This window comes from Falco naumanni, chromosome Z, assembly GCF_017639655.2.
Source record: "Falco naumanni isolate bFalNau1 chromosome Z, bFalNau1.pat, whole genome shotgun sequence".
Taxonomy (NCBI): domain Eukaryota; kingdom Metazoa; phylum Chordata; class Aves; order Falconiformes; family Falconidae; genus Falco; species Falco naumanni.
Window position 1 is genome coordinate 34,252,818 of NC_054080.1, and position 24,627 is coordinate 34,277,444.

General features: G+C 41.7%; 1 protein-coding gene across 3 annotated transcripts in view; it reads left to right on the top strand.

Annotated features, from left to right (window-relative positions):
- Positions 1–24,627, top strand: part of ZNF462 (zinc finger protein 462) — a 93,677-nt gene that overhangs the window by 35,777 nt on the left and 33,273 nt on the right. The window contains exons 2-7 of one of the 3 annotated variants that reach the window (XM_040579356.1): positions 3,792–4,043; positions 4,635–10,120; positions 11,001–11,165; positions 12,917–13,191; positions 16,348–16,466; positions 20,625–20,816. In XM_040579356.1, coding sequence (XP_040435290.1) covers positions 3,824–4,043; positions 4,635–10,120; positions 11,001–11,165; positions 12,917–13,191; positions 16,348–16,466; positions 20,625–20,816 — 6,457 coding nt within the window. In that variant the 5' untranslated portion in view covers positions 3,792–3,823. The remainder of the gene's footprint in view (positions 1–3,791; positions 4,044–4,634; positions 10,121–11,000; positions 11,166–12,916; positions 13,192–16,347; positions 16,467–20,624; positions 20,817–24,627) is intronic. The other 2 variants (XM_040579357.1, XM_040579358.1) reach the window with 2 other exon arrangements.

Genomic DNA, 24,627 nt, shown 5'->3' on the forward strand with positions numbered 1-24,627 from the left:
AGAGAATGTTGACGAAGACAATTGAGACATCACCTTGGGTCTTTAAAGCTGTGGATTTGAGAGTCTCATTTGCCCAAAGTTCTGGAAGCTTTCCACTTTTAAGAAAAAATGAGAATACCTCCATATTAAGCACTAAAGCTGTAAATATAAGAGGTTGTAAATGCAAATTAGTCAGACAGTGGTATTTTAATAATTGTTTGGTGATGTTAGCATTGCATTAGTAAGGGTATCTTAGAAGTCACATTGTCTGTAGGTCTTAGAGATTGGTTGTGAATATGTTAGAGGGCACGTGGAATTTATGGGTTTGTTTCACGCTGGTTGTGTTTTGTTGGTTTGGGTTTTTCTTCTCCAGACTTCCTTTTCTGCTGTTGAGTTAGTGGATTTGGTAACACCTCTCTCACTCCACCTCCATTCCCCTCTAAATTTTCCTACCGTGCTGTTTGAAAATGTAAAGGATTATTGAATGAGTTGTCTTAGCTTGATGGAAACGTGCAAATCTTTGTCTCTTTTGCTTGGGGTGTGTGTCTTGCCAGTGTGCTAACATCTGCACTTGAAAGTGCTCTTTGCTGGTGGGTAGGTCGGTCGGTCTGTTTCATATCCCATGCAGACAAAAGACATAAAGATGTGTTTCAGTTTCTTTTGATATATGAGCTCAAACTAGCAGTTTGTGTTTTTCTTTGCCTTTGTGCAGTGCCTGAATTTTAAAGAAAAATGCAGAAACGGTAGAGAATTCCTTACAAAAATGCTTCATCCTGCTTTCAGTGTGATGCATGGTAAAAACATCAAATTTAAGTCCATTCAGCTGTACCTGATGTTTGTTCCTCATAGCCGCAGTAAGATAAACCTCTTCTCTGACTTGGTGCCTTTGTGATACAGACCCTGCTGAGATTCAAGCTGGAACCTATTAGAAAGTCTCCATCAGTTTTTGCAGTCGGCAGCTATTAACGATCTCTCAACTGTTCCTTCTCCTTTGTAGCAGAAGGGTACTGTTAGTTTAAGATTGTCTAGACAGCATCCAGCATCCTTGAGGATACCTTCTCCAAGCGTCAGTGTCGTGACTGCTGGAGATGATGGGGATGGTGGTGGTTGTTTACCTCTTGAAGCTGCCAGGATGATCTTTATTTGGAAGCTCAGGTTTGCTCTCACTTCTGGTTTTCTATTTTGTAATCTGGCCTGAAGTTTCCAAGAGAGACAGAGCTGACAGCGTTTTGCGGTGGTGTTTCTAAAGGGTCTGAAGTTTTCCAGGGGTAGGGGGTGGGGTGGGATGGGGGGGCGTGAGGGGAGAGAGCCAGATTTGTGTGTGTGTTGTTTTTCCTCTCTTGTATACAATGGAGCTTTCAGAGAACCTCTCTTAAAAGGCATAGCTACAGCCTTTGTGTGAAGGGTGTGTCTGCTGGCAGGGTTTGCTGATGCAGACAGGCTGGCTGGCGATTAACAAAGGTCATTAGACTTTGGAATCTGGCAGGGAAATGGGGTGGTGTGTCTTCTGCGCCAAGCAGGAGTACTCCCCAGGGACGGGGCAGGCTGGAGGCCCCCCACCTGCCTCCCCCCCACCTCCTCCTAGTGGGGCTCAGCTGTGTGTTGCTTCTGCCTGTAGGACAGCTTGGACCAGGCTCTTGATGCTGTAATGTTCTGTTTCTGGAATGAACCGTCACATTTGTCATCCACGGGATAGGGGAACCAATCCTTGGAGATGGTTGCGGGCGATCTGCTTAGGTGAAGAAGGTGCTGCTTGGGCAGCACAGGGGGACAGTAGCGACATGATTTGGGGGGCAAGTCATGCAGGAGATGGGGAAATGTGTTCTGGGAATGCTGATTTTTCAAGCGTTGCCCAAGGAGGCGGAGGAAAAAAAGAGGAGAAAAAAGGAAAAGCCTGGTGTGCTTGAGATGAAGCTGAGATAAGTGAGGCCATGTTGTGCACAGGCGAGAAGCTCTGAGCCTCTGAGTGCAGGAGTTGTCTGAGCTAAAATGGCTGCTCCCAAAGCTCAGAGGACTAGGGCAGCTTAGTGAGTCTTAAAGCTTCAGTGACGCAGGGGCTCATATCTCTTGAAAGTGTGATAAACACATTCAGCAGAGCTGTGGCTTGTTTGGCTGAGATGAAAGGACTAAGCTTGGGGGATGGGTAGTGAAAACTGGATGATCCGCTTTTCTGTGAAGTGCTCTAAATGCAGGAGTCGTCTGCTCCATGGAAAAATTTGTTTTCAGGTCTAATGGACTGTGCTAAAGGAGACGTGGGGTGGGGCTTCCCTCACTGCTGTAATTTGATCCAGAGCAGATAGCAACCTCTTCCACACAATTTGGTCTGGTGCTTGCACATAAAAGCTTGAGTATCTCGATTGTTGTAACTTTGTTAGCTGAAAAGAAGTTGGTGCAGCGTTCATTTTCTTTATTGGTGGTGGGAGGGAGTAGGGGGGAGAGAAAGGACACGGTGCAGCCTGCTAAGCAATGTAGGTAAATATGTGGAGAGCCTATGTGCTCAGACTGTCCAGAATTTGACTTGCTAGAAGTTTATTTTAGCAGTCTATCAGAAGAAGCATTCTTTCACATAAAACCTTGATGCAGTACCCTCTCTGTGCCTTAATGTTTTGGAGCTTTCTCCTTGCTGTGGAAATAGCTTCATACACCACCTACAATAAACACATGGAATTTTCAGTGCTTTGGGCTGCCCTTGTGTCTTGGACCTCTGAAAAACTCAGTTTATCATTTTTATCCAGTGCAATGAATGGAAGCTTAAAGAACTAATTCCTGTATTAATACAGGAAGATTGCTTTTGTGCTTAAGTACTGCACAGGGTAAGAGTGTCTAATTTTTTTTGTTTTGCTTGTGCTTTGTATCTCCTTCATGGTGGTGCAGAAGCATACAGGTCTCTGTTGCAGGATTAAAACTGGTCACAAGCTGAACCACCATACTTCATGTTACCATATCTTATATTGCTTGTACTTCAACATATGTGCGAGGCTTTTGAATAAATCAAGGAAGCCTGACTCTTGAGTCGTTGTAACTCCTGTTTTCATTGTACTTTTTTAGTATTCCTATTCCTGTTGCTGCCCTTTTCTTCCTCCAGCGCTCTCCATCCCCCAGACTGCTAATACGCAAAGGTCATGTGCCCAAAATAGACTGAAATGAAACTAATCATTTTAACAAAGAATGGAGATGCTCCTACAATGCTTGGTGGAAGTAGGGCAGAGCGAAACATTCTACCTTGGTTCATGTAGCTGCATCTCACCATGCATTTATGTCTTGGTTTTCCACCAACATCAAGACTGTATGTTGATGAGAAAGACATGTTTCTTCCTGGGAAGGCTTTTGGTCTGTAGTAGTGAATCAGGCAGGACTTGGCAACTTCCAGGAGGGTTAGAGTCGGTCTCATGAAGGCAGAAGCCACTGTCTTCTGATTTTAAATTTCAGTGCCTGACTGGGAGTAATGTGCTGTTTCTCGAGCATATAGTTTCTGGTCTTTGAACAAGACAAACTCCTGAACAACTTCTGTGTCCTGTGTAATAGAAAAACTAAGAGACAGAGTCCCATCGAATCAATAGTCACTTGTCAGAAAGTTGACTGTAGGGTTGAGTCAGCAATTTGTGCGCTACTTAGGTAGGACTCCATGTGAATGTGAATTGATGCCTCTTAATAGGGTAAGCAAAGCTTGAGTTTTGTGCCAGTGTCTTTGTGGAATCTCTGGAAATGACTGAATCACCTAAACTTGGTATTACCTGTTTTCAGGATTTGTTACAATGGCATTGCTGTAAAAACATACCTCTTTCTTCTCTCCCCCCCCTGTTTTCTTGCAGAATTTTCTAATGTAAAAGGTCATCCCTGAACCATGGAGGTGCTGCAGTGTGATGGCTGCGATTTTCGAGCTCCATCTTATGAAGACCTGAAAGCTCACATTCAGGATGTTCACACTGCTTTTCTGCAGCCAACTGATGTCTCTGAAGAAAGTCCTAGCCAGCCAAGGTCTGGTTCCATAAATGCTAGCAACCAGACTGAGGTTGAATTTTCTTCTGTAAAGGATGAATTTACAATTGCAGATGAAATAGCAGGTAAATCTCAATCGTAAGATTGATCTCAACTCTAACCCCCTATTTTACATGTGACTTATTTCTGTGTGGTTTAGTTTCTACTTTTAATGTGATCTAAAAAACTCCTGTTATCTTTATTGCTATGTCAGCAAAACAGATGTGTAGCTTCAGCCATATTGGTTCTGACCACAGCTTTTTCTGTAAATGCAAACATGGAGGATGGTTTTATTTCCCACCTGCTTTTCATGTAGTTCTTCATATTGCTTTTTTGGTTTTCAGATTTACATTGTGGTTCTCCACTGCCATGAACCACTTCAAAATTTTCAACATTATTAGTGTACTAGCTTTATTTTTTCCGCAAGATTATTTCAGAAAAGATCTATCCCAGACTGTACACCACAGTCATACATATATGTAGAAATTATGCATAACAGTAATTTTTTGTGACCATTGCCAGATATGTAGATCTCTCCATAAGTAAGTGAGGGAATCCTTGTGTGACTATTATCTATGCAGGAGTGATAGCATTCTTACGCATACAGGGTGGGTGGAGAAAAAAGCCTCTTTATTTGATTTTATTTATTTACATATACACCTTAATTCTTGTTTTAGGGCAAAATGCAACAAGTCAGATGGGAACTGGAAGTTACTACAGCCAGAGCCAGACTTTCTATAGTCAGCACATGGCTCCAAATCCTAAACCAACCAACAAGTTTTTCCAGTGCAAGTTCTGTGTCCGTTACTTCCGTTCCAAAAACCTTCTGGTAGAGCACACACGCAAGGTTCATGGAGCACAGGCTGGGGGGAGCTCAGTGGGGCCACCAACTGCTAGTTCCCTAAATTACAACATCATCATGCATGAAGGGTTTGGCAAAGTTTTCAGTTGCCAGTTCTGCACCTACAAGTCACCCAGGCGTGCAAGGATTATTAAGCACCAGAAAATGTATCACAAAAACAACCTGAAAGAGAGTTCAACTCCTCCTACTGCTGCTGCTGCTGTGTCTGAATCAACATCTGCTTCTGTGCCAGTGCAGGAACCCTGCAAGGAGCTGCCTGCAGAGGTGGTGGAGCGGAGCATTTTGGAATCCATGGTCAAGCCCCTGACAAAGTCTAGGGGCAACTTTTGCTGTGAATGGTGCAGCTACCAGACACCTCGAAGGGAGCGCTGGTGTGACCACATGATGAAGAAGCACCGTAGCATGGTAAAAATACTGTCAAGCCTGAGGCAGCAACAAGATGGAACTGGTGCACCTGATGTACAGAGTAAGAGTGCCCAGAATGCTTCCCCAAACTCTAATTATATCTCCATGAATACAACAGGACGTGAGATGTCAAATGCTAATGTCTCAAACTTCAGGAGCTCTATGGGCAATTCCCTTATCAGGCCCAACTCTTCTACATCTTCCAAGTTTTCTTCTATGTCTTACCCTCAAATGAAGCCTAAGTCACCTCACAACTCAAGCATGGTTAATTTGTCTGACAGATCCCGCTATGGAATTGCTGATATGACGAATTCTTCTGCTGACCTGGAAACAAGCAGTATGCTAAATGACTCCAGCTCAGATGAAGAGCTAAATGAAATGGACAGCGAGAATGGCTTGAACTCCATGGATCACCAGACCTCAGGAATGTCTGCAGAGCAGCTGATGGGATCTGATGGCAACAAACTATTGGAAACAAAAGGAATTCCCTTTAGAAGGTATATGAACAGGTTCCAGTGTCCTTTTTGCCCTTTCCTGACGATGCACCGCCGAAGCATTTCCCGTCACATTGAGAACATCCACCTGTCTGGGAAGACAGCTGTGTACAAGTGTGATGAATGCCCTTTCACCTGCAAGAGTTCATTAAAGCTTGGTGCCCACAAGCAATGTCACACAGGAACAACATCAGACTGGGACACTATGAACTCTCAGACTGAAAGCATTGCCTCCTCTTTGAATGATAGCACAGCATCTTATGAGAGTGGAAATATAAATGGCAGGAAGTCTGCTGGGATGATGGATCCAGTGCAGCCACAGCAGCAACAGCAACAACAGCAGTCGCCCCAGCCCCATTCACAGCATCCATACAAGTGCACAATGTGCAACTATTCCACCACAACTTTGAAAGGCCTCAGAGTTCATCAGCAGCACAAGCATTCATTCTGTGACAACTTGCCAAAATATGATGGACCGCCATCATCACAAGAGAGTGAGGTAGATGCTCACCCCTCTGCCAGCACAGTGAAGAAGAGCCAGACCTCCATCCTTGGGCTCTCATCTAAAAATAACTTTGTTGCGAAAGCCCCTCGGAAGGTGTCAAATGACTTCCCTTTAGATCTCTCCCCAGTGAAAAAGAGAACTAGAATTGATGAAATAGCAAGCAACCTGCAGAGCAAAATCAACCAAAACAAACAGCAAGAAGATGCTGTGATTAATGTGGAGGATGATGACGAGGATGAGGAGGACAATGAGGTGGAGATAGAAGTGGAGTTAGACAGAGAAGAAGAGCAAACAGAACCAATGATAGAGGTTTCCAGTTCTTATGCACCCCAGCAAATGTGGGGCAGAGAGGCTAATGATTCCCAGAAGGAGACAAACTTTAGAAGCTTGCAGCATGACTACAGTTCCACCAATGGAGCGGAGATTGAGCTCACTTTATCTGAAGATGAGGAAGACTATTACTCGTCTGTCAGCATGAAGGACCATCAGAGCCCCAATGCCTCTGTTTTGGGGAGCCAATCAAACATGTATGGTACCGATCAGAACAATGAGAATTCAGAGTTTAACGACTCTGGCAGGCTTTACTATTGTAAACACTGTGATTTCAGCAACAAATCTGCCAGGAGTGTTAGCACCCACTACCAGCGAATGCATCCTTATATTAAATTCAGCTTTAGGTATATCCTGGATCCCAATGATCACAGCGCTGTATACCGGTGTCTTGAGTGTTACATTGACTACACAAATTTTGAAGACCTGCAGCAGCATTATGGAGAGCATCATCCTGAAGCTATGAATGTACTGAACTTTGATCATTCTGATCTGATATACCGCTGCCGCTTCTGCTCTTATACAAGCCCGAATGTTAGAAGCCTGATGCCACATTACCAAAGAATGCATCCTACAGTGAAAATTAACAATGCAATGATATTTTCAAGCTATGTTGTTGAACAGCAAGAAGGGCTGAACACAGAGTCTCAGACACTGAGAGAAATCTTGAATTCTGCTCCAAAAACTATGGCAACCTCCACCCCTGTGGCTCGTGGGGCTGGTGTGCCAGCTGCTTTTAACAAAAGTGCCGCCAAGAGTTTTAGTCCTGAATGTGAAAATCAGAAGGAACCTTCAGTCAATACTGTGGTTGTTTATGACTGTGACGTGTGTTCATTTGCAAGCCCTAACATGCATTCAGTTCTGGTGCATTACCAGAAAAAGCACCCTGAAGAAAAAGCATCATATTTCAGAATTCAGAAGACCATGCGTGTAGTCTCTGTTGACAGGGGCTCTGCCCTGGCTCAGATGTCTTTTGAGTTGGGGACACCTGTCTCCCCAAAATTGTCCAACTTGACTTCTCAACCTCCCCCTCCCCCACCACCACCCCCAGACCTTGCTACTGAACTCTACTATTGCAAACACTGTTCATATAGCAACCGCTCAGTTGTAGGAGTGCTTGTCCACTACCAGAAAAGGCACCCAGAGATAAAGGTCACTGCCAAATATATCAGACAGGCACCCCCCACTGCAGCGATGATGAGGGCTGCTGAGTTGCCACCTGGTATTCAGAGGCCACCAGTGTCAATGCAGCAGTTGAGCCGGGGTGGATCTGAGACCTCTGTGAATCCTCCCGAGAATGAAATGTTCTTCTGCCAACACTGTGATTATGGAAATCGGACCGTGAAAGGCGTGCTCATTCATTATCAAAAGAAGCATCGTGACTTCAAAGCTAATGCAGATGTGATTAGGCAGCATACAGCCACCATTAGAAGCCTTTGTGATCGCAGCCAGAAGAAATCGACTGGCAGTGTGCCTGCTCACACCTCCAGCACTGAACGGGACAAGTCAAAGCTGAGAGCCCTCAAATGCAGGCAGTGTAGCTACACATCACCCTACTTCTATGCATTGAGGAAGCATATTAAGAAAGACCACCCAAATCTGAAGGCCACGGTCACATCCATTCTGAGATGGGCATTTTTGGATGGCTTGATAGAAGCTGGTTATCACTGTGAATGGTGCATTTATTCGCACACGGAGCCAAGTGGTTTGCTTGTGCATTACCAAAGGAGACATCCTGAGCATTATGTTGACTATACATACATGGCAACTAAACTCTGGGCAGGTCCTGATCCTTCCCCTCCTGCCCTAGTAATGCCAACAGAGATAAAGACCTATAAATGCAGAGACTGCATTTTTGAAGCATCTTCCATTTGGGATATTACTAATCACTACCAAGCATTTCACCCTTGGGCCATGAATGGAGATGAATCTGTGTTGTTAGATATCATAAAGGAGAAGGATGCTGCTGAGAAGTCCATCCCACAGCCTGATGAAGCTGGGACAAGGATGGATTCTGAAGACCAGATAACAACATCACAGGTGGATCAGGATGCAGAGTGTGCAGAGGATCCCAGCCTTTCCCAGGAAAAAACTGTTCAACTGGCTTCTGCAAACCCTGCCATCTCCTCCACTCCGTATCAGTGTACAGTTTGCCAGTCTGAGTACAACAACTTGCATGGCCTCCTGACACATTATGGCAAAAAGCATCCTGGCATGAAAGTGAAAGCTGCAGACTTTGCTCAGGATATAGATATTAACCCAGGGGCCGTATATAAATGTAGACATTGCCCATACATTAATACACGTATTCATGGCGTTCTCACACACTACCAGAAACGACACCCATCAATAAAGGTCACTGCTGAAGACTTTGTACATGATGTGGAGCAGTCAAATGATATAGCTCAGAATGACGTGGAAGAGACAAGTAGGATTTTCAAGCAAGGCTATGGTGCTTATCGGTGCAAACTCTGCCCATACACCCATGGAACGCTTGAGAAGCTGAAAATTCACTATGAAAAATACCACAATCAACCTGAATTTGATGTTTTTGCCCAGTCACCACCAAAGATGTCTGCCTCAGTGGAGCCAGACATGGTGACTGAAATCAAGGCTTCGCCAGAAATCACTGTTGAGGATGTTGGGGAAGTCTCTGTGCCAGCACCTCATTTCTCCAGTTCTCATTTAGTGTCTCACACAGTTTTCCGGTGTCAGCTCTGCAAATACTTCTGTTCTACCCGGAAGGGGATAGCGAGGCACTACCGCATTAAACATAACAATGTCCGGGCACAGCCAGAGGGAAAGAACAACCTCTTCAAATGTGCATTGTGTTCATACACCAACCCTATCCGCAAAGGGCTTGCGGCACACTACCAGAAAAGACATGACATTGATGCTTACTACACTCACTGCTTAGCAGCCTCCAGGACGGTAAGCGACAAACCCAATAAAGTGATTATTCCATCTCCTCCCAAGGATGACACTCCTCAGTTAAGTGAGGAGCTGAGGAGGGCTGTAGAGAAGAAGAAATGCTCACTCTGTTCCTTCCAGTCCTTCAGCAAAAAGGGTATTGTGTCCCACTACATGAAGCGTCACCCTGGTGTTTTCCCTAAGAAGCAGCATGCAAGCAAACTGGGGGGTTACTTCACTGCAGTGTATGCTGATGAGCATGAAAAGCCAACTCCAGCGGAGGAGAGAAATGACTATGAAAAACCTGAGGTGGAGACGGAAGCTCAGGAAATTGAGTGGCTTCCCTTCAGGTGCATAAAATGTTTCAAGCTGTCCTTCAGCACAGCAGAGCTGCTGTGCATGCATTACACAGACCACCACAGCAAGGATTTGAAGAGGGACTTCACTATACTGGGAAGTGGCACCCGCTCTCAGAACCCTGTCTACCAGTGCAAGCACTGTGATACGAAATTGCATAGCACTGCAGAGCTGACTGCACACTTGAATGGTCACAATGAGGAATTCCAGAAGCGTGCCAAACGTCAGGAGAGGAGGAAGCAGCTTTTGAGCAAGCAGAAATATGCAGATGGTGCTTTTGCAGATTTCAAACAAGAGAGGGTAAGGATTTGTGTTTCTGGTCTCCCTCCCTGCTCCCTGCCAGGGAGCCCACTAATGCCCACTTGCATGTTGTCTTTGACAGCCAAATGACCAGAGGCTAATGAATGACTCAGCATGGCAGTGAGCTCCATAAGTCAGTTACACATTCTGCTTTAATTTCCTCATCCATCTTCCACATCTCTCTAGGTTCTGTAGGAAGCCTTGCTCCTTCCTACTCCTTCCTTCAGTATTTTCTCTTCTCTGCTTTCCTTCCTCCCACCCTTGTGGAAGGCCTTCTCTATCAGACAGTTACTTGTTCCTTTGTGGCAGGGCTGCCATGTACTTTGTTGCAGATTCTTTACAAAATGTCCCATCACCCTCTTCAGTGTACCTCTGAATAAACACATCAGTTTCCTTCTCAGCCTTCTGACTGTCTCAGGACTTTCTCTCATTAAGGATTCCGTATTAACATGAGCGCAGTCTGTCTGGTAACTGAAGCTCTAGGCAAGTGCCTCATAACAGAAGACCAAATTGTGCTCCTTTCCTTGCCCACTTACCCCCTTCCTTCTGCTTCAGTTTGAAATATACTTGCTGTGGAAAAGCTCCACACAGCTGTTGGGGAAGTCATAGTGTCATGGGAGAGCACGGTTTCAGGCCAAACTGAATGGTCTTCTAAAGGACCACTGTTACACAGAATCTGAAGGTTTCTCCTGCACAAATGTCTTGTCCACTTACTCTGGAGGCATTAATAGATGTCTACAAAAATCAGCCTAGCAGTTCTGCAAAACAGGATATGTGTACATCAAGTGTAATCTCCTTTCTGGTGTAAAATTTGGTCTGTGTTCCTAAAAATGAGATAATAAAGCATACTTCACTGATATATGATTGTGTACTCAAACAGGCTTTTGGACACTTGGAAGATGTTTCAAAACTTAAGGAGAGGAAGGTGGTTGGCTACAAATGCAAATTTTGCGTGGAAGTCCATCCAACACTTCGAGCCATCTGTAATCACCTCCGCAAACATGTCCAGTATGGGAATGTCTCTTCTGTGTCAGCTACAGTAAAGGTAAGAATTTTAAAAAGACAACTGAAGCTGACTGCCATTTCTTGCATTGTTTAAAATAAAGGACTCATTGAAAACTTATGGAGGACTCTTGTGAAGTTGAATGGTTTTTGAACTGTATATTCCAGTTCAGTATGATGTTTTAATTTAACACTAACGTTTCTGAAGTGCATTTTGTTTATTTTAAGATGTTTTAACTTTTTTCCACTCTTGATCCAGGGACATGAAGACTATTTAATTCTCATTTCTTCTCAGCCACAAAGGAGTTGATGTCGTTGATGACCGAACGGCTTGGTTTATGAGCAGGAGACTTCTTTCAGCTATTCTGGGCTACATCTCTGCTTAGTTAAACCCTAAAAGGGCTGCTTGTTTTCTTTTTGTTTTTTTTTATTTGTTTTTTTTTTTTTTTAAAGAAGACGAAGTTTGCACATGCAAAATGTGTGAAGTTGCTTGTGGTACACCTTTTCACATGATATTTGCATACTCTCTCCAGACAAAACATTCAGTGGCCATATAAGCCAGTGGTCCCATTCAGGTGAATAGGTAAAAATGTGTTATTCCTTTCTCCCTGTGAAAGGGGATGCCTTCTAGGACATACCCAAGGATAGGGCCTGCTCTACAGCCTGATTTCCAGGATATTGGTAGGGGCAGTGGAAGTGCAACAATGCTGTGGGAACTAGCTGTAATCTTTCTCGTCCTGTGGTGAGCTCGTGGTGAAGACTTCTGCTGCCTAACCAAGGGTGCTTCTTTTGTGACATCATCTGCTTGTTGTGAGGAAGCCGAGTCCTTCATAGCCTAGCTCATGCTACCTGAGAGAACTTTCATTGCACTGCCACTGACCATCCTTTACCTTACCTGGTACTGCTGACAGATTCAGATGCTTCCCTCCTAGCAGACCATTTCCTTTTCTCCTTGCTTCTCAAGTGAAGTTCATGTAGGGTCAGTGCTTTCTTTTGAGTAAATAGAAATCTTGCAGCATGGAACAAAAGCTGAAATTATGGCCAAAAGAATGGCATGGAAAAACTCTTACAGGTTCTTGAAGTTGCTGCAAAAATGCATTCTCTGGTTAGAATAGAGAGAGGAGAGGAGAGAGAGGAGAGAGGGGAGGGGAGGGGAGGGGAGGGGAGGGGAGGGGAGAGGAGAGGAGAGGAGAGGAGAGGAGAGGAGAGGAGAGGAGAGGAGAGGAGAGGAGAGGAGAGGAGAGGAGAGGAGAGGAGAGGAGAGGAGAGGAGAGGAGAGGAGATAAAAAAAAATACTTTTGCTTTTTATTTTTAAAGAGACTTCTAGGGTCTTAGAGTACTGGCTGCTTTCTTGTGAATTTGACACTGATGGACAAAGTCTACTATAGACTAGTCTGCAGAGTAGCTACACTGTAAGCTAGAGCAAAATAAAATAAAATTAACTTGCTCTGTACCTTAATAGTATTTATCTGATCAAGTTTAGAAGATTCAGATCAAGACCATTGAAAGACAGTTGATTCGATTTCTTGTCTTTTTGTATTATCTGACACAAATTTGATGAAGGAGTGAGATTCTTCTTTTACATATGCATGTTTGATATGATAGATACAATTACATTTTTCCCTCCCAAGAGAAGGCCTTTTCTTCAGAAAGCCATTGATGTGGAGTCTGTGTAGGGATATATTTAGAAAAACAATGCAGTGGGAAACCTAGGCATTATAATGAACACGTGGGAAAGACATAGGGCAGAAGGGAGAGAGAATTGATGGCTTTGGGGGGATATGTGTTTTTTAGCAGGAAGCTGAAGATCCTTCAAACACAACTTTGATGGAGGGTTTTGAGGGAGCCAAAGACCCTGGCATTGTGGAATTTACAGAAGCTGAATCTGGAGCATCCTTGGAAGATGAAACCAGGCCTGGGGGCTACCACTGCAGCCAGTGTGACCGGGTTTTGATGTCTATGCAGGGTCTGCGATCTCACGAGAGGAGTCACTTGGCTCTGGCCATGTTTACCCGGGAAGACAAGTACAGCTGCCAGTATTGCTCCTTTGTCTCTGCTTTCAGGCACAAGTAAGTTGTGACTTTTATTTTTCTTTTCAAAAGAGACACAAACTAGCACTACTGTTTTGTAGGTTGACATTGAAGAAGTCTGCACTCAACGTCTTCTTGAGCAACACATTTCTCAGTATTTAGGTATTTTCCATGCTGCAAAATGTTTGGCCATTATAAGTGGCTATTTATAAAAGGTTGCATCTTTATATTCATCTTCTTGAATTTATTTAAGCCCTATGTTTTTTGACGTGTAGGGGAGAAGCATGCAAGCAAAAGAATAGGACTTCTTTCAGTAGGCAAACAGAGAAGGCCACCACTTATGCAACCTTGTCAAATGCATGAGACTTAACAAGCCAAGAAGAGGAGAGAAAAGTATTTGCTTTCTTAATCTTTCATACATAAGGAACTTCTGCTGCATATAACTACCTTGTTTATAATTACTACAACTTTTTGATGATTGAGATTTCATTTCTAATGTTAAATAACTTACCTTAATTTTTTTTTATTAATTATGATGTGAAATGTCAGTCTACAAATATTTCAAGTTCACTCTAGTGTGGTATACTAGTGACTCCCTCAGCCTGTTTCTTTGTTTGATGTAGCATATAAAAAATACATAGTCTTCATTAATAGTCACGTTTCTTATGATTTGTTTCCCTAAGGACGACTTTGCCTTAAGCTGGGTAGTTTTTAAAATTATTTTTTTTTGTCATTTTACATATATATATATATGTGTGTGTATACATATATATAGCATGGCCCCCAACAATGGGGTTTGTGGGATTTTTTCCACTGTCATCTTGGACTGACTCACAGGTGCATGTTTTCTTTAATTTCTGGGGAAAGAGCTGCTTATTTATTGTTTTAACAAAATAAGTGAGATCCAGGTGCTCATTTGATGTATTCATAGCACTGTCAGTAGCACTCTTAAATTTGGTGAGGGTGCTGTTTTGCAATCAAATGCATGTACCAGAGAAAGCATGATAAAAAGCATTTTTTAACTCATATGTTACAAAGCAACATTTCTGCTACTGTCACAGCAATGCAAAATGATTCCACGGTTTCTACTGCTTTGTTGAAAAGGTCTATAGGATTGAGCAGCCAACAGTAAGAAAGGGACTGGGAGAAGGATGGGTACTACTGGGTGTATCCCACCCTGCTTTGGCAAGGCTGACAGTGGGGTACAACCCTACCTCAAATAGCTCATAGAACCTGTTATTTGCCTAGTAAACTGGTTTGCCTCCAAAATCAGACTTGAGTTTGGTCTCTAGTCATTGTTTCCTACCTGGGAAGTGAATAAAGTACTGTCCTACAAGTGGAAGGACAGGTAAGTCAGAAAGTGGTGGATGGCAGCTAAGAATTCTGCAGGTATCACCTAACCCTCATAAGGGTTGTCACTGTTGTTGAATTGGTCTTCATCTTTTATTTTGTTTCTGGTGCAATTACTCTCTTGGGAGATGAAGTCTGTAAAAGAAACCAAACCAGCTATTTAAACAGCCCACTGTTATCCCAGTTCTGATCAACACTTTAAAACCTGCCTTCAGAAGAATTTTGCTGGCAAAATACGTGGTTGTGAATATATTTTTAATTATTACTATGTAGAATACTGTAGAGTATATATTTAGAATAGCTTGATACGTATTATATACAACTTTGGCAGCCTGCTTTAATTGTTAAGTAAGTTCATTCCCTGTCAGCTGTTTAAAACAAGTTTTGTTCTATGGAGTATTCACTGCAAGTGTTCAATGTCTTGCTCATTTAGGAGACTTTTTTCCCATTTCTTTGGAAAAACTGTCCATTTTATCTTGGTACGAACTCCATCTCAGATTTCTATCAAATTGTATTTATGTGAAATGGCCCTGAGAGGAGACAGAAGTTCGTTTTTTTGGGGGTTTTTGCTATCATCAGATCTTTGAATACACAGACTTCAGTGTTAGCTCTCATAAACATATTTTCTGGCTCAAGGTCTTGTCAATGTGGGACTAAAGATCCCATGACAATGTTGTGTAGTCTGTAAGGGCTGGAACAACTTCCACTTGATCTATGTGTTGATACTCAGTAAAAAAAGAACACGACAATTTAGGAATAATAAAAGAAAATATGCCTGAAATACATCTGGAATTAAGGTGGCAGGAGGGGGATAGTTTTGGCAAATTGCCACTCCTCCAGTGTGCTGTATCTGTCCTGTTGTTCCATCACCATGTATAAGACGACTCAAACTTAAGATTAGATCACAAAGCATGAATGTGTCCAAAGAAGAAGCTGTACTTGAAATGTTTACAATCCAAGCTGAAACTACCTGCCTGCCACCTGGAGACTCTGAATTCATAGCTGTCAGCCACAGTGTAGGAGCTGCAGAGCTGTGCAGGACTCACTCTAAAATGGATTTGATCTTCTGTTAGAACATGTGGAAAACATCCTTTTATTCCCTTCCAAAATTTACTGAGCTGTTACAAAGAACTTGGGAGAGAGAGCACTGATCACTCTCCAGTATTCAGACTGTTGGTAGCTTCCAGTTTTCCTGAAGAAAGTAGAGGCTGGACTTTAGCACCCCATCTTCTCTTGGTGAGCTTCAGGCAGAATCTGCCACACTCACTTCTGAAGCTCTGCTGCCTTTTAATCCTGGAACTCATCAACTCTAGCCTGCTGGCACCCTCCCCAGAGCAGGATCTCTAATCTGCTTTTGCTGCTGTAACCAAAAGAAGGCTTCCTCAGTAAAGCTGGTCAAAAATACTTCTTCCCCACACCCCTGCCCCTGCTTCCCCGATCAACAGAACAAAAGGGGGCATATTTTCAGAAAAATATTTCCCAGGAGAAAAATTCTGTAATGGTAATTTTTACTATTCTTGTCTGTTTCTTGTTTCTTCAACTGGTCCTTTAAGTCTGAATCAGGTATAATTTAATTTATACTGATCTTGCCCTGTAAGTTTATTTAAGTGGCTTGCTTTCTGCATAACAGAATTGGTGTCAGCTCTGCTCCTTTTCCTTAGATTAGATTCTACTTTATTCTGTAAGCAGACCTATTGAATTTTAAGAGAGAGTATGAGAATGGATAGTTGAGCCTGCTCTGCCTCTTATTTATGGTTGCTATGAAGTGTTTTGCTTTGCATCTGAGGGAATAGTTGAAATGATTTACTCTTTTGTGTTTCCTTTTTCTGTCTTTCTCTTTTCAAGTCTGGATCGACATATGCAGACCCATCACGGACACCATAAGCCATTCCGTTGCAAACTGTGCCCATTCAAGTCCTCTTACAATAGCCGCCTGAAAACCCATATACTCAAGGCTCATGCTGGTAAGTTTTCTCTCTCAGTTTTGCAGTGCAGCAGCTGAAATGGCCCGTGTATTCTTGTTGCTGATCAGAGATGCTGGTTTGAACCACGTGTTTTGTCACCAGATGTGGGTAAGATTTTCAAAGGCAAGTCAGGATTGTCCAGCCTACACGCCTGTTGGAATCTGTGGGAGTTTGGATAATGTTTTTAGAAGGACAAGAAAGGATGGGGTACTTCAAGAATGTCTTAATTTTCTTCTATTTTCTTTTATATGAATGATTCTTATTATTGTTATATCTGCTTGTTTCCAACAGAACTCAGTAAGTCCACTCACACCATCAGTGTTTTAATGGATTGGTAGTGAGCTTTGCTCTGCTATGTTTGTATTTATGTACATGCTTTAGGTGACTCTGGGAAAAGGACTGTGGATTACACAAATGAAACACTCCAAACTTTGGGAGTAAAGTCTGTGTAGCAGACTGAGAATGGCACGATTCCATTATTGTACATGGAAAGTTGTCTTGCAGATCTCTGTATTGCAGTGTGGAATCTGTACAAGCAAGCAAGCAGGCAGACATGCTTCTGAAGAACAAGAACAGGGAAGGAGTTGCATCATACAGGATAGATCACCTCAAGGTGTTGTACCTTTGCTTGTTGAGAAGTGCAAGACTCAGAATTTCCTCATCTTTATTCCTTGGCCCTAGACTCTTGGCACCGTCACACATCATGCATTGAAAGCTTATCAGAATACTGGAGTCAAAAACCACTGGCTCCATTGGTTACAGTTGCATCTTTGTTACTAAAAGGACAAAAAATCAACCCTCAAATCACAGTCCAAACATGCATTCTGGTGGAAATAACAGAATACTGACCAATCAAAAAAACTGCAAACTAGCCCAGTTGTTAAAAACTGGCAAGTAGAAACTCCTGGAACAGATGATAAAAGGTCTAGAAGTATGCTCATTTATTACTTGTTTGCACTATGTCATATAGTCAGGTTGGGATGGAGGAGAAAGATGGGAGAATAGGGAGAAAAGGTTGAAGGAATTTATAGCTGTCTGCTGATGAAAAAAGGGAAATGAAAAAAGGTAATTGTCACCATTGATCCAAAGGTACTTTTCATCTACAAAAATATAGGAGGGATTGATGGTCACTTGCACTGCGTTTTCTGTATTGATTTCGGATTTCACAGAGCTTGTGCCAGGACCCTTTTCTGTACTTGACTGGGTATTGTGGATTAGCTTAATTTTTGCCAACCTCCTGTTGTATGAGACCGTGACATTCTGACCTTTCATGGAAATCCAACTGTATGCAGCAGTTCCAGTTCACAGAGTCCCACATCTGGTACAGAGGTGACATGGTTCTTTATCTTCGCCAACCGTAAAATAATGTTTTGTTTATGCTGTTTCACAGTTGGGCTATGTTGTGTTACCTTGTTTGAGCCTGCCAGATTTTTAGAGCCAAAGTTAGCATGCAACTAGTATTTACTTCACACTCCTCTTCATGTAAGCCACTGATTTATTTATCATGAATTCATGCTCTTGACCTTGATTAGTGGACACGCCACAAAGGACCATGTTTTGCGTCATACAGGAACACAATTTCATGGCTGCCTAGATAGTGTTTCCATTACTTGTGTAATAGGGTTGCTAAAGGTTTATGGTCTGTTTCTACCTCAGTCCATTTCTACCAAGCAAATAAATTTTGCATCACAGAAAAATTGCTTGGTATGTTTTTCAGTCAGAGCTTTGCTTTTTTGTGTTTTGAGTCAATCTCTCAGAAGTATGTACTACTGAATAAACCTGTTACGAAGACTTTTCCTCAGACTCCCCATTTTTGCAGTAGCATGGTGGTTCTCTGAAACTGTTTTGATGCCAATTTTTTGTTAATCATTATCAGATTGTTTAGAAGTGGAAACTTCAGTCCCCCTGAATTTATCTGAAGTGTCCCAGAGATCTTTAAAATTCAGTAAAATCCTGAAGTCTTCTACTCAGTCTCCTTCTCCCTCATTTTCTGGGCATGGGTCAGAATTCAGTGGAATACAAAATGTGTTGTTGCCTAACAGCTGGTACCAGTCAGTGTTTCAGGCGTTTGTTTTTAATCCAGTATGTGCTATCTCCTTTTGCATGGAGCAGAACAGTTTGCAGTATCTCTAAATTGGCTGTCTGTTGTTTTCAACTGAACTTTTTCACCTGTTCTTTTTTTTTCTTATTTTTTTTGAGGGGCTTTTGTTAGCATTTTCTAGTGTCTTTGCTTCATTAGTAATGACACCAGATGTGCTGTGTGCACAAATGGATGATTGTAAGAGAGTATTGGCCCTGCTCAATTTCTGTGCAATCTGGAACATAATGCTTAGAGTTGAGTGTTGAGACGCACTACATAAATTTTGAGATTTATTTATTTGGGTGTTTGTTAATACAATAATTTTATGAAATGCAGAACTAGTGGTCAAAAAAGTGCAGAAGGTTTCTTTTGAGCCAGACTGCAGTCTTTCCTCTGCAATCAAACACATCCTTTCATGCCCTGTTATGGTTGAATAGTGGGTATATTTATTAGTTGTGTCTAGACTGCTTAATATGCAATCATCCTCTATTTTGTTTAATGTCTTGTGGTGCTTTTAAGGTAACAGTTGGTGCCTATTGTTGTCCAGGAATCTCTTACGTTAACAAACCATGAAGGTCTATATCTGTATCTTACTGGTATCTTGCACCTTGAAGTTTCCTTTGTCCTTTTATTACCCTGTTCCATTGAACAACTTGTTGTATGTATTATACAAAAAATGTTTTCTTTCTATTGCTAAAAAGGTAATGTATGACTGATGTAATATACAGGTGAGGATTACCATTTGAAAAAACATGGGACAATTTCTTGTTTCACCGTTTCAGACTCTTAAGTGATCTGTTCATTTCCAGATGCACCAGAAGAGGCTTTTTAAGAGTTTTTATTTTGTCCCCAGGATTAGCATAGTTTTTCTGGAAGAGAGGGGTGGGAGTTATTTTTATGTAGGATGGTTGCTAGTCTTTTCAGATGTGCTTACTCTGACTTGCTGCAATACGTGTGTTTTCACATTCGCTTTCGGTTCACTTATTTCCTGTGTTGGAAACAATGCTGTTTGGGAACCTCATTTGCTAAATTTGTTGAGAGATGGAAAACGTGTTCTGCTTCGTTCATTACCAGAACTCTTGTTCTGCTGTTACTATTCATTAATATATCTCTCGTATATTAGTTTTGGCACTTTATGTACAACTCATATATGGCCAGTGTTACTCTTGTACATGGAAGTGGCACTTCCAAAACAATAACTTGGCACCTGTATAATATCACATTCTTTGTGTTGGGACAGTTTCACTTTGTGTTCCAGTTGCCTCCATGCTTAATGCAAAACAAATCTTGTCTCAGGATTTGTTTCCCCTTGTTTGCTGTCTCTCTGGCTCGGAATGTATTCAAAATTAAATTTCACTACTGTTCATTACCTCTGTTCTTTCACTTCTTTTAGTGCTTTTTCATAACACACATTCATATAGCCTTATAGATATGCACTGTTCTTGGTATTGCCATGTTCACTTCTTGTAGTAAACCAACCTTGACTTGGTTAACAGTTCTATGAAGATTATTCCTGCTAATAGCAAGTTTTTCATAAGGAAAATGCAACCCCCCCCCAAATATAAATTCCACACACACACACCCCCAGGTTTGTTGTTTTTTTGGTTTTTTTTTTTTTTGAGAGGTCTTTGTTAGCATTTTGTAGTGGCCTACTTGCTTCATTAATAATGATGTTGGATGTGCTGCATGCAGAAAAAGATGACTTCACCCTCTATAGTTGCTACGCTCCCAAAGAAATTTGGAAGTGTTATAGTTAAGTGATTCCATTTTCATCCCAGAGTCTGTTTTCTTCTCATACCATGCAACATAGGCATGCTAAGAGTTTGGTCTCTGTTTTTTGGCATCGGTCACTTTACAAGGATCTGCAGTTGTCAGAAAGTGATACTTCGGTCCAAAGCAGGTGTCTGTACCACGGACTCCAGACTGCTCCAACGTGGAGATGCACATAGCTTGTTTGGGATCAGTTTTTCGCTGAAGAGTCCATGGGAATTTTACTGCCAAGTTCAGTAGGAGAAGTATGGGGGCCCCATTTTGTTTCTTTTGTGAGCTGATGACTTGCCTGTATTTCGCTCACCCAGGTGAACATGCCTACAAATGTTCCTTCTGCTCATTTTCCACCATGACAATCAGCCAGCTGAAAGAGCACTCCTTGAAAGTGCATGGGAAAGCACTGACACTACCAAGACCCCGCATTGTCAACCTTGCAGCCTCACACGCCCACCACACCTCCAAGAACCACACTCCTGCTGAAGAAGTGGAGGACTCTAATGGTAAGAGGTGCCTCAGAGCAAGAATTAATTGTCTAAGGTGCCACTTAATATTTTTATTACAAAAAACCTTACATCAGGCAGCTTGCCCAAAAAGCAGCTTCATTTGATCATTAACAAAAAAACAGAAGTTGCATCAAAACCAAATCATAAACATGGTGTTGTAGGAAGTGACCTGCTTTAGATCCTCACCAGTTCACACAACATTAGCTTATCCTGTCGCCAGTTGATTTTGGAGTATGTCAGTGCTGGCTTTACTTCTTAGCAGAGATTTAAATTGTAGAAAATTTTCAAAGGCAGAGCTTCTATTGATAGCCAGTGGGAAAGGGATCATCTAATTCTGTCCATGCTCCTGAAAAACACCCCTTTATCTTGTTAGCAGAGCACTTCAATGAAACCACATGGTTAAGCTTAAAATGTGAACCTGTAATGATAATAAAAGTAATTATTCTTCTTGTCCTTGCTACAGAGGACACCAAATGTACCTTCAGATATTAAGCTGCATCTGCAGGAAGGAGAATCTGAGAACTGTTTTCTTTTCCATGCTTTCTTTGAAAGCTGTTAATCCCCTTGTACTGAAGGAGTATGCAGAAGATATATTTAGAAAGAAGTAGAGGAGAGGACACTGTTAGCAGGGAAAATTCAGACTCATAGAAGATGTGTGGTTTCACAGCAAGCATTAAGGCTTTTTAAGTGGTAACTTATGAAGCACATTTTGGGTGTTGCTTCCTGCCAAATAAGAAAAGACCTGGGTATCACTTCCTGCCAGTTAAGAAAAGAGGTGGACTTGGGGGGAAAAAATCTTAATTCCTGAATGAGTTGCATTGACATGGGAGCAGAATGTATGTGACTATAAATAAAAGGTTAGACCTGCAGATGTTCAAAGAACTGGGATGGATGGAGAGTGTATTAGAAGAGGGGGAAGAAATAGCTTTTTTCAAGAAGTTTGAGAGGTTCTTAGGGTTTTTTTTGTTGTTACTGTTTTGCTTGGGTTATGGGCAAACTAAGGATGGTAGGTAAATATTATCAGTAATCACTTTATAGCATTTTTGGTCTTCCATCTTTCCTTCTTTCCTTTCTCACCAGAAAAGAGCATGAAATGAGGCTGAAAAATAAGAAATTAGTTCAGAAAATGTCACAAATGAATTTGAAGAAAAAAGTAATCACCTTATAAATATCTTATTGAGGAACAAGAGAGACATTAATAATATTTTTTGTGGTTTAGCATGTCGTTTCTGGGGTCAGAATCAGAATCTTACCAAAAGATTTTGACCAGCTGCCCTCAAGACTACCTTTTGTCAAAGGGTTGTCTGGAACAGTGCAATGAAGACTTAGTAACTGAGCTTTTATTTTTGATAATGCTAGTTTAAACTAATCCAACAAGCAGAGTACATCTTGTGATCTATTCTGCTGCTTTTTTATTGCTTTTTTTTAAAAAATGTTTCTTTACTGACTAAGAAGTAGAGAATAATTTTCAGTGGCTGTCCTAGTCTTTCCTGTGTGTTAGCCATCTTTTGGTAGCAATGAAGTGTTAGGAGATAGAGAAGGATGGTATTTGAATTTGGGGAACAATGTTTATGTACTCCTTTTTTTGCTTATCCCAGGAGCTAAAAGTCATGGTTAGTGAAGTTAAAATTCAAGTGCAGATCTCTGTAGAAGATAATTTTACAGCTTCTAGGGACTTTCTTTCAAAATAGACAAAATGATTACTCTGTTAACAAAACCATTTCATGAAGTTGACTATGTTACCTAGACCTGTATTGCAGCCTAAAACCAAGGCAGAATTTGTCCCAGTTAGCTTGATCAACTTTAAACAGGGTTAATGGTTAAGTCACTTTGACAATAATAGAAACCACCCACTGGGGAGCTAGTCAGAAGCGTACAGGTGTTACAGTAGTCGTGTTAACATTTTCAGCATTGCTTGAGGAAGGAATAACCTGTTTTAAGTAATTTTTTTACATTAGTAAGTTGGCTGCAGATGAAGTTTATTTTTGGTTTTTAGAAGGAAATAAAACAATGTGTCTGTGGCCTAGGCCTGCAAGTTGCAGGTGATATGTGGTACTAGATAAAAAACTGCTCCCAGTAGTAAGAAACGTAGGTCTGTCTGACAGGCACTGTTATGTCCAGCTGGAGCCAATGTTAAGTGGAGCTCCATGGTGTAGTGTAGTGTAGTTGGATCGTGCCTGTGTTAGTGTGTATAAATAACCTACAGTGTGGGCTGTGACCAAGTTAATTCACTGGGGATGCAAAATTGAATTAGGGCTGGGGTGAAAGGCAGACAAAAGGTTGTGTCACATGGTTATGAACTTGCTTTGTAGGTTGGTAGGTATGCAGCAGGCTAGTGTAATTGAAATGGTTGCAGAAAGGGTCTTTTCTTGGATGAATATTGTGGTTGGAATAGGAAATAGAGCAGGATGACTTGGGGAGATTTGAGGAGCTAGTAGAACTAATTTTGTCAATTGTTGAGCCCTGTAAAAATAGAGAGAAGGGAAAAGGGTAGTGAATTGTAATAGCAGAGTGTGTGTCTGAATAGAACTGTTTTGGGACAACAGCCCAGTGAAACTTCTGCTTGATGCTTTTTTTCCCTGCAGAAATTGTTCCCTGAGGGACCTTTCGTAGAACATTTCTTTTGTTCTTTTAGATTGATTCATTCATTAAAAGATGTGCATGTATTTAAATTTCTGTGACTCATCTCTTTTAGTACTGTTTGGTAGCAGCAAGTGTATCTGAAGTGTTCCACTGTGTATCCTGGAGATGGTTTGATATATATCCTTGGTATACTTTTTGAGGAAGTGAAGTTAAAGTGGAGTAGGTGCTGAATGTTTTAGGTGGGCCCAACCCTGGCAACTACATTGTCATAGAAAGCATAACAACCACCCTGTTCTTGCATGCCTCTCTTAAGGCAGTGGTGTAAGAAGGTGATTGCATCAGTCTTGGCAAGCCAGTAGAGAGGGCTTTCTTACAGAGACATCATTGGAAGATGCAGCTTTTTGTATCCTACCTCTCTTTGCATGTTGGACAATATTTTGATATGCAAGGAACCTGTTTTCATTGTGTCCTAATCTAACTAGAGGTAAAGCACTCTTGGTTTTTTGGCAGGAGTGGGGTGATGATGTTTTGTTTTGAGGGTATTTTTCTTACAAACAACCACAAAACCTCCAGCAAATGTTGATCACCAGTGCAACTTTTCTGTTTTGCATAGCATGGGAACACTGACTAGTTTGTTGTGTCCAACTCTTGTTGAAATGACAAGGTAGCCATTGTGGTAGAATGTCCTTTTGCTCTCCTGATGGCTTACAGGTATTTTTCCTTTCGCAAGAAGGAAATGGTGGTGTTTATTTGCATTTGAGTAGTTGGCTTTTTGTTTGTTTGGGTTTACTTACTTCCCTTAACACTTTTGAGAACTTTTGTGGTAGAAATTAAGTGTAAATTGAAATATTACAGACTACTAGGAGGATTGGGTGAATCCCCTGACAAGATCTGTTGCTGTGTTCTTGCGTAGTCTTTTGAGAATCAGAAATTCTATTCATGTTAAGTTCTGCCAAGAAGGGTTGTATGCATTTATTGATGATACTGTCATCCTATGAGGCAGTATGTGTCACTGATAAGGGTTTCCAGTGCTGCACTGTGCAGGGTCAGCTCCATTCCTGTTAACTTGAGTGCAAGAATCTGCATTGTGAAGGTGTGACATCAGAAGACTATAGTCTCTTTCAATAAGAAAGAATTGGAAGCAAGGCAGAGACAAAAATTGTGTGACTGAACACTAGAAAACAGGAATAGGAACAATAGCAACAGGTGTTATATGCAAAGTAAT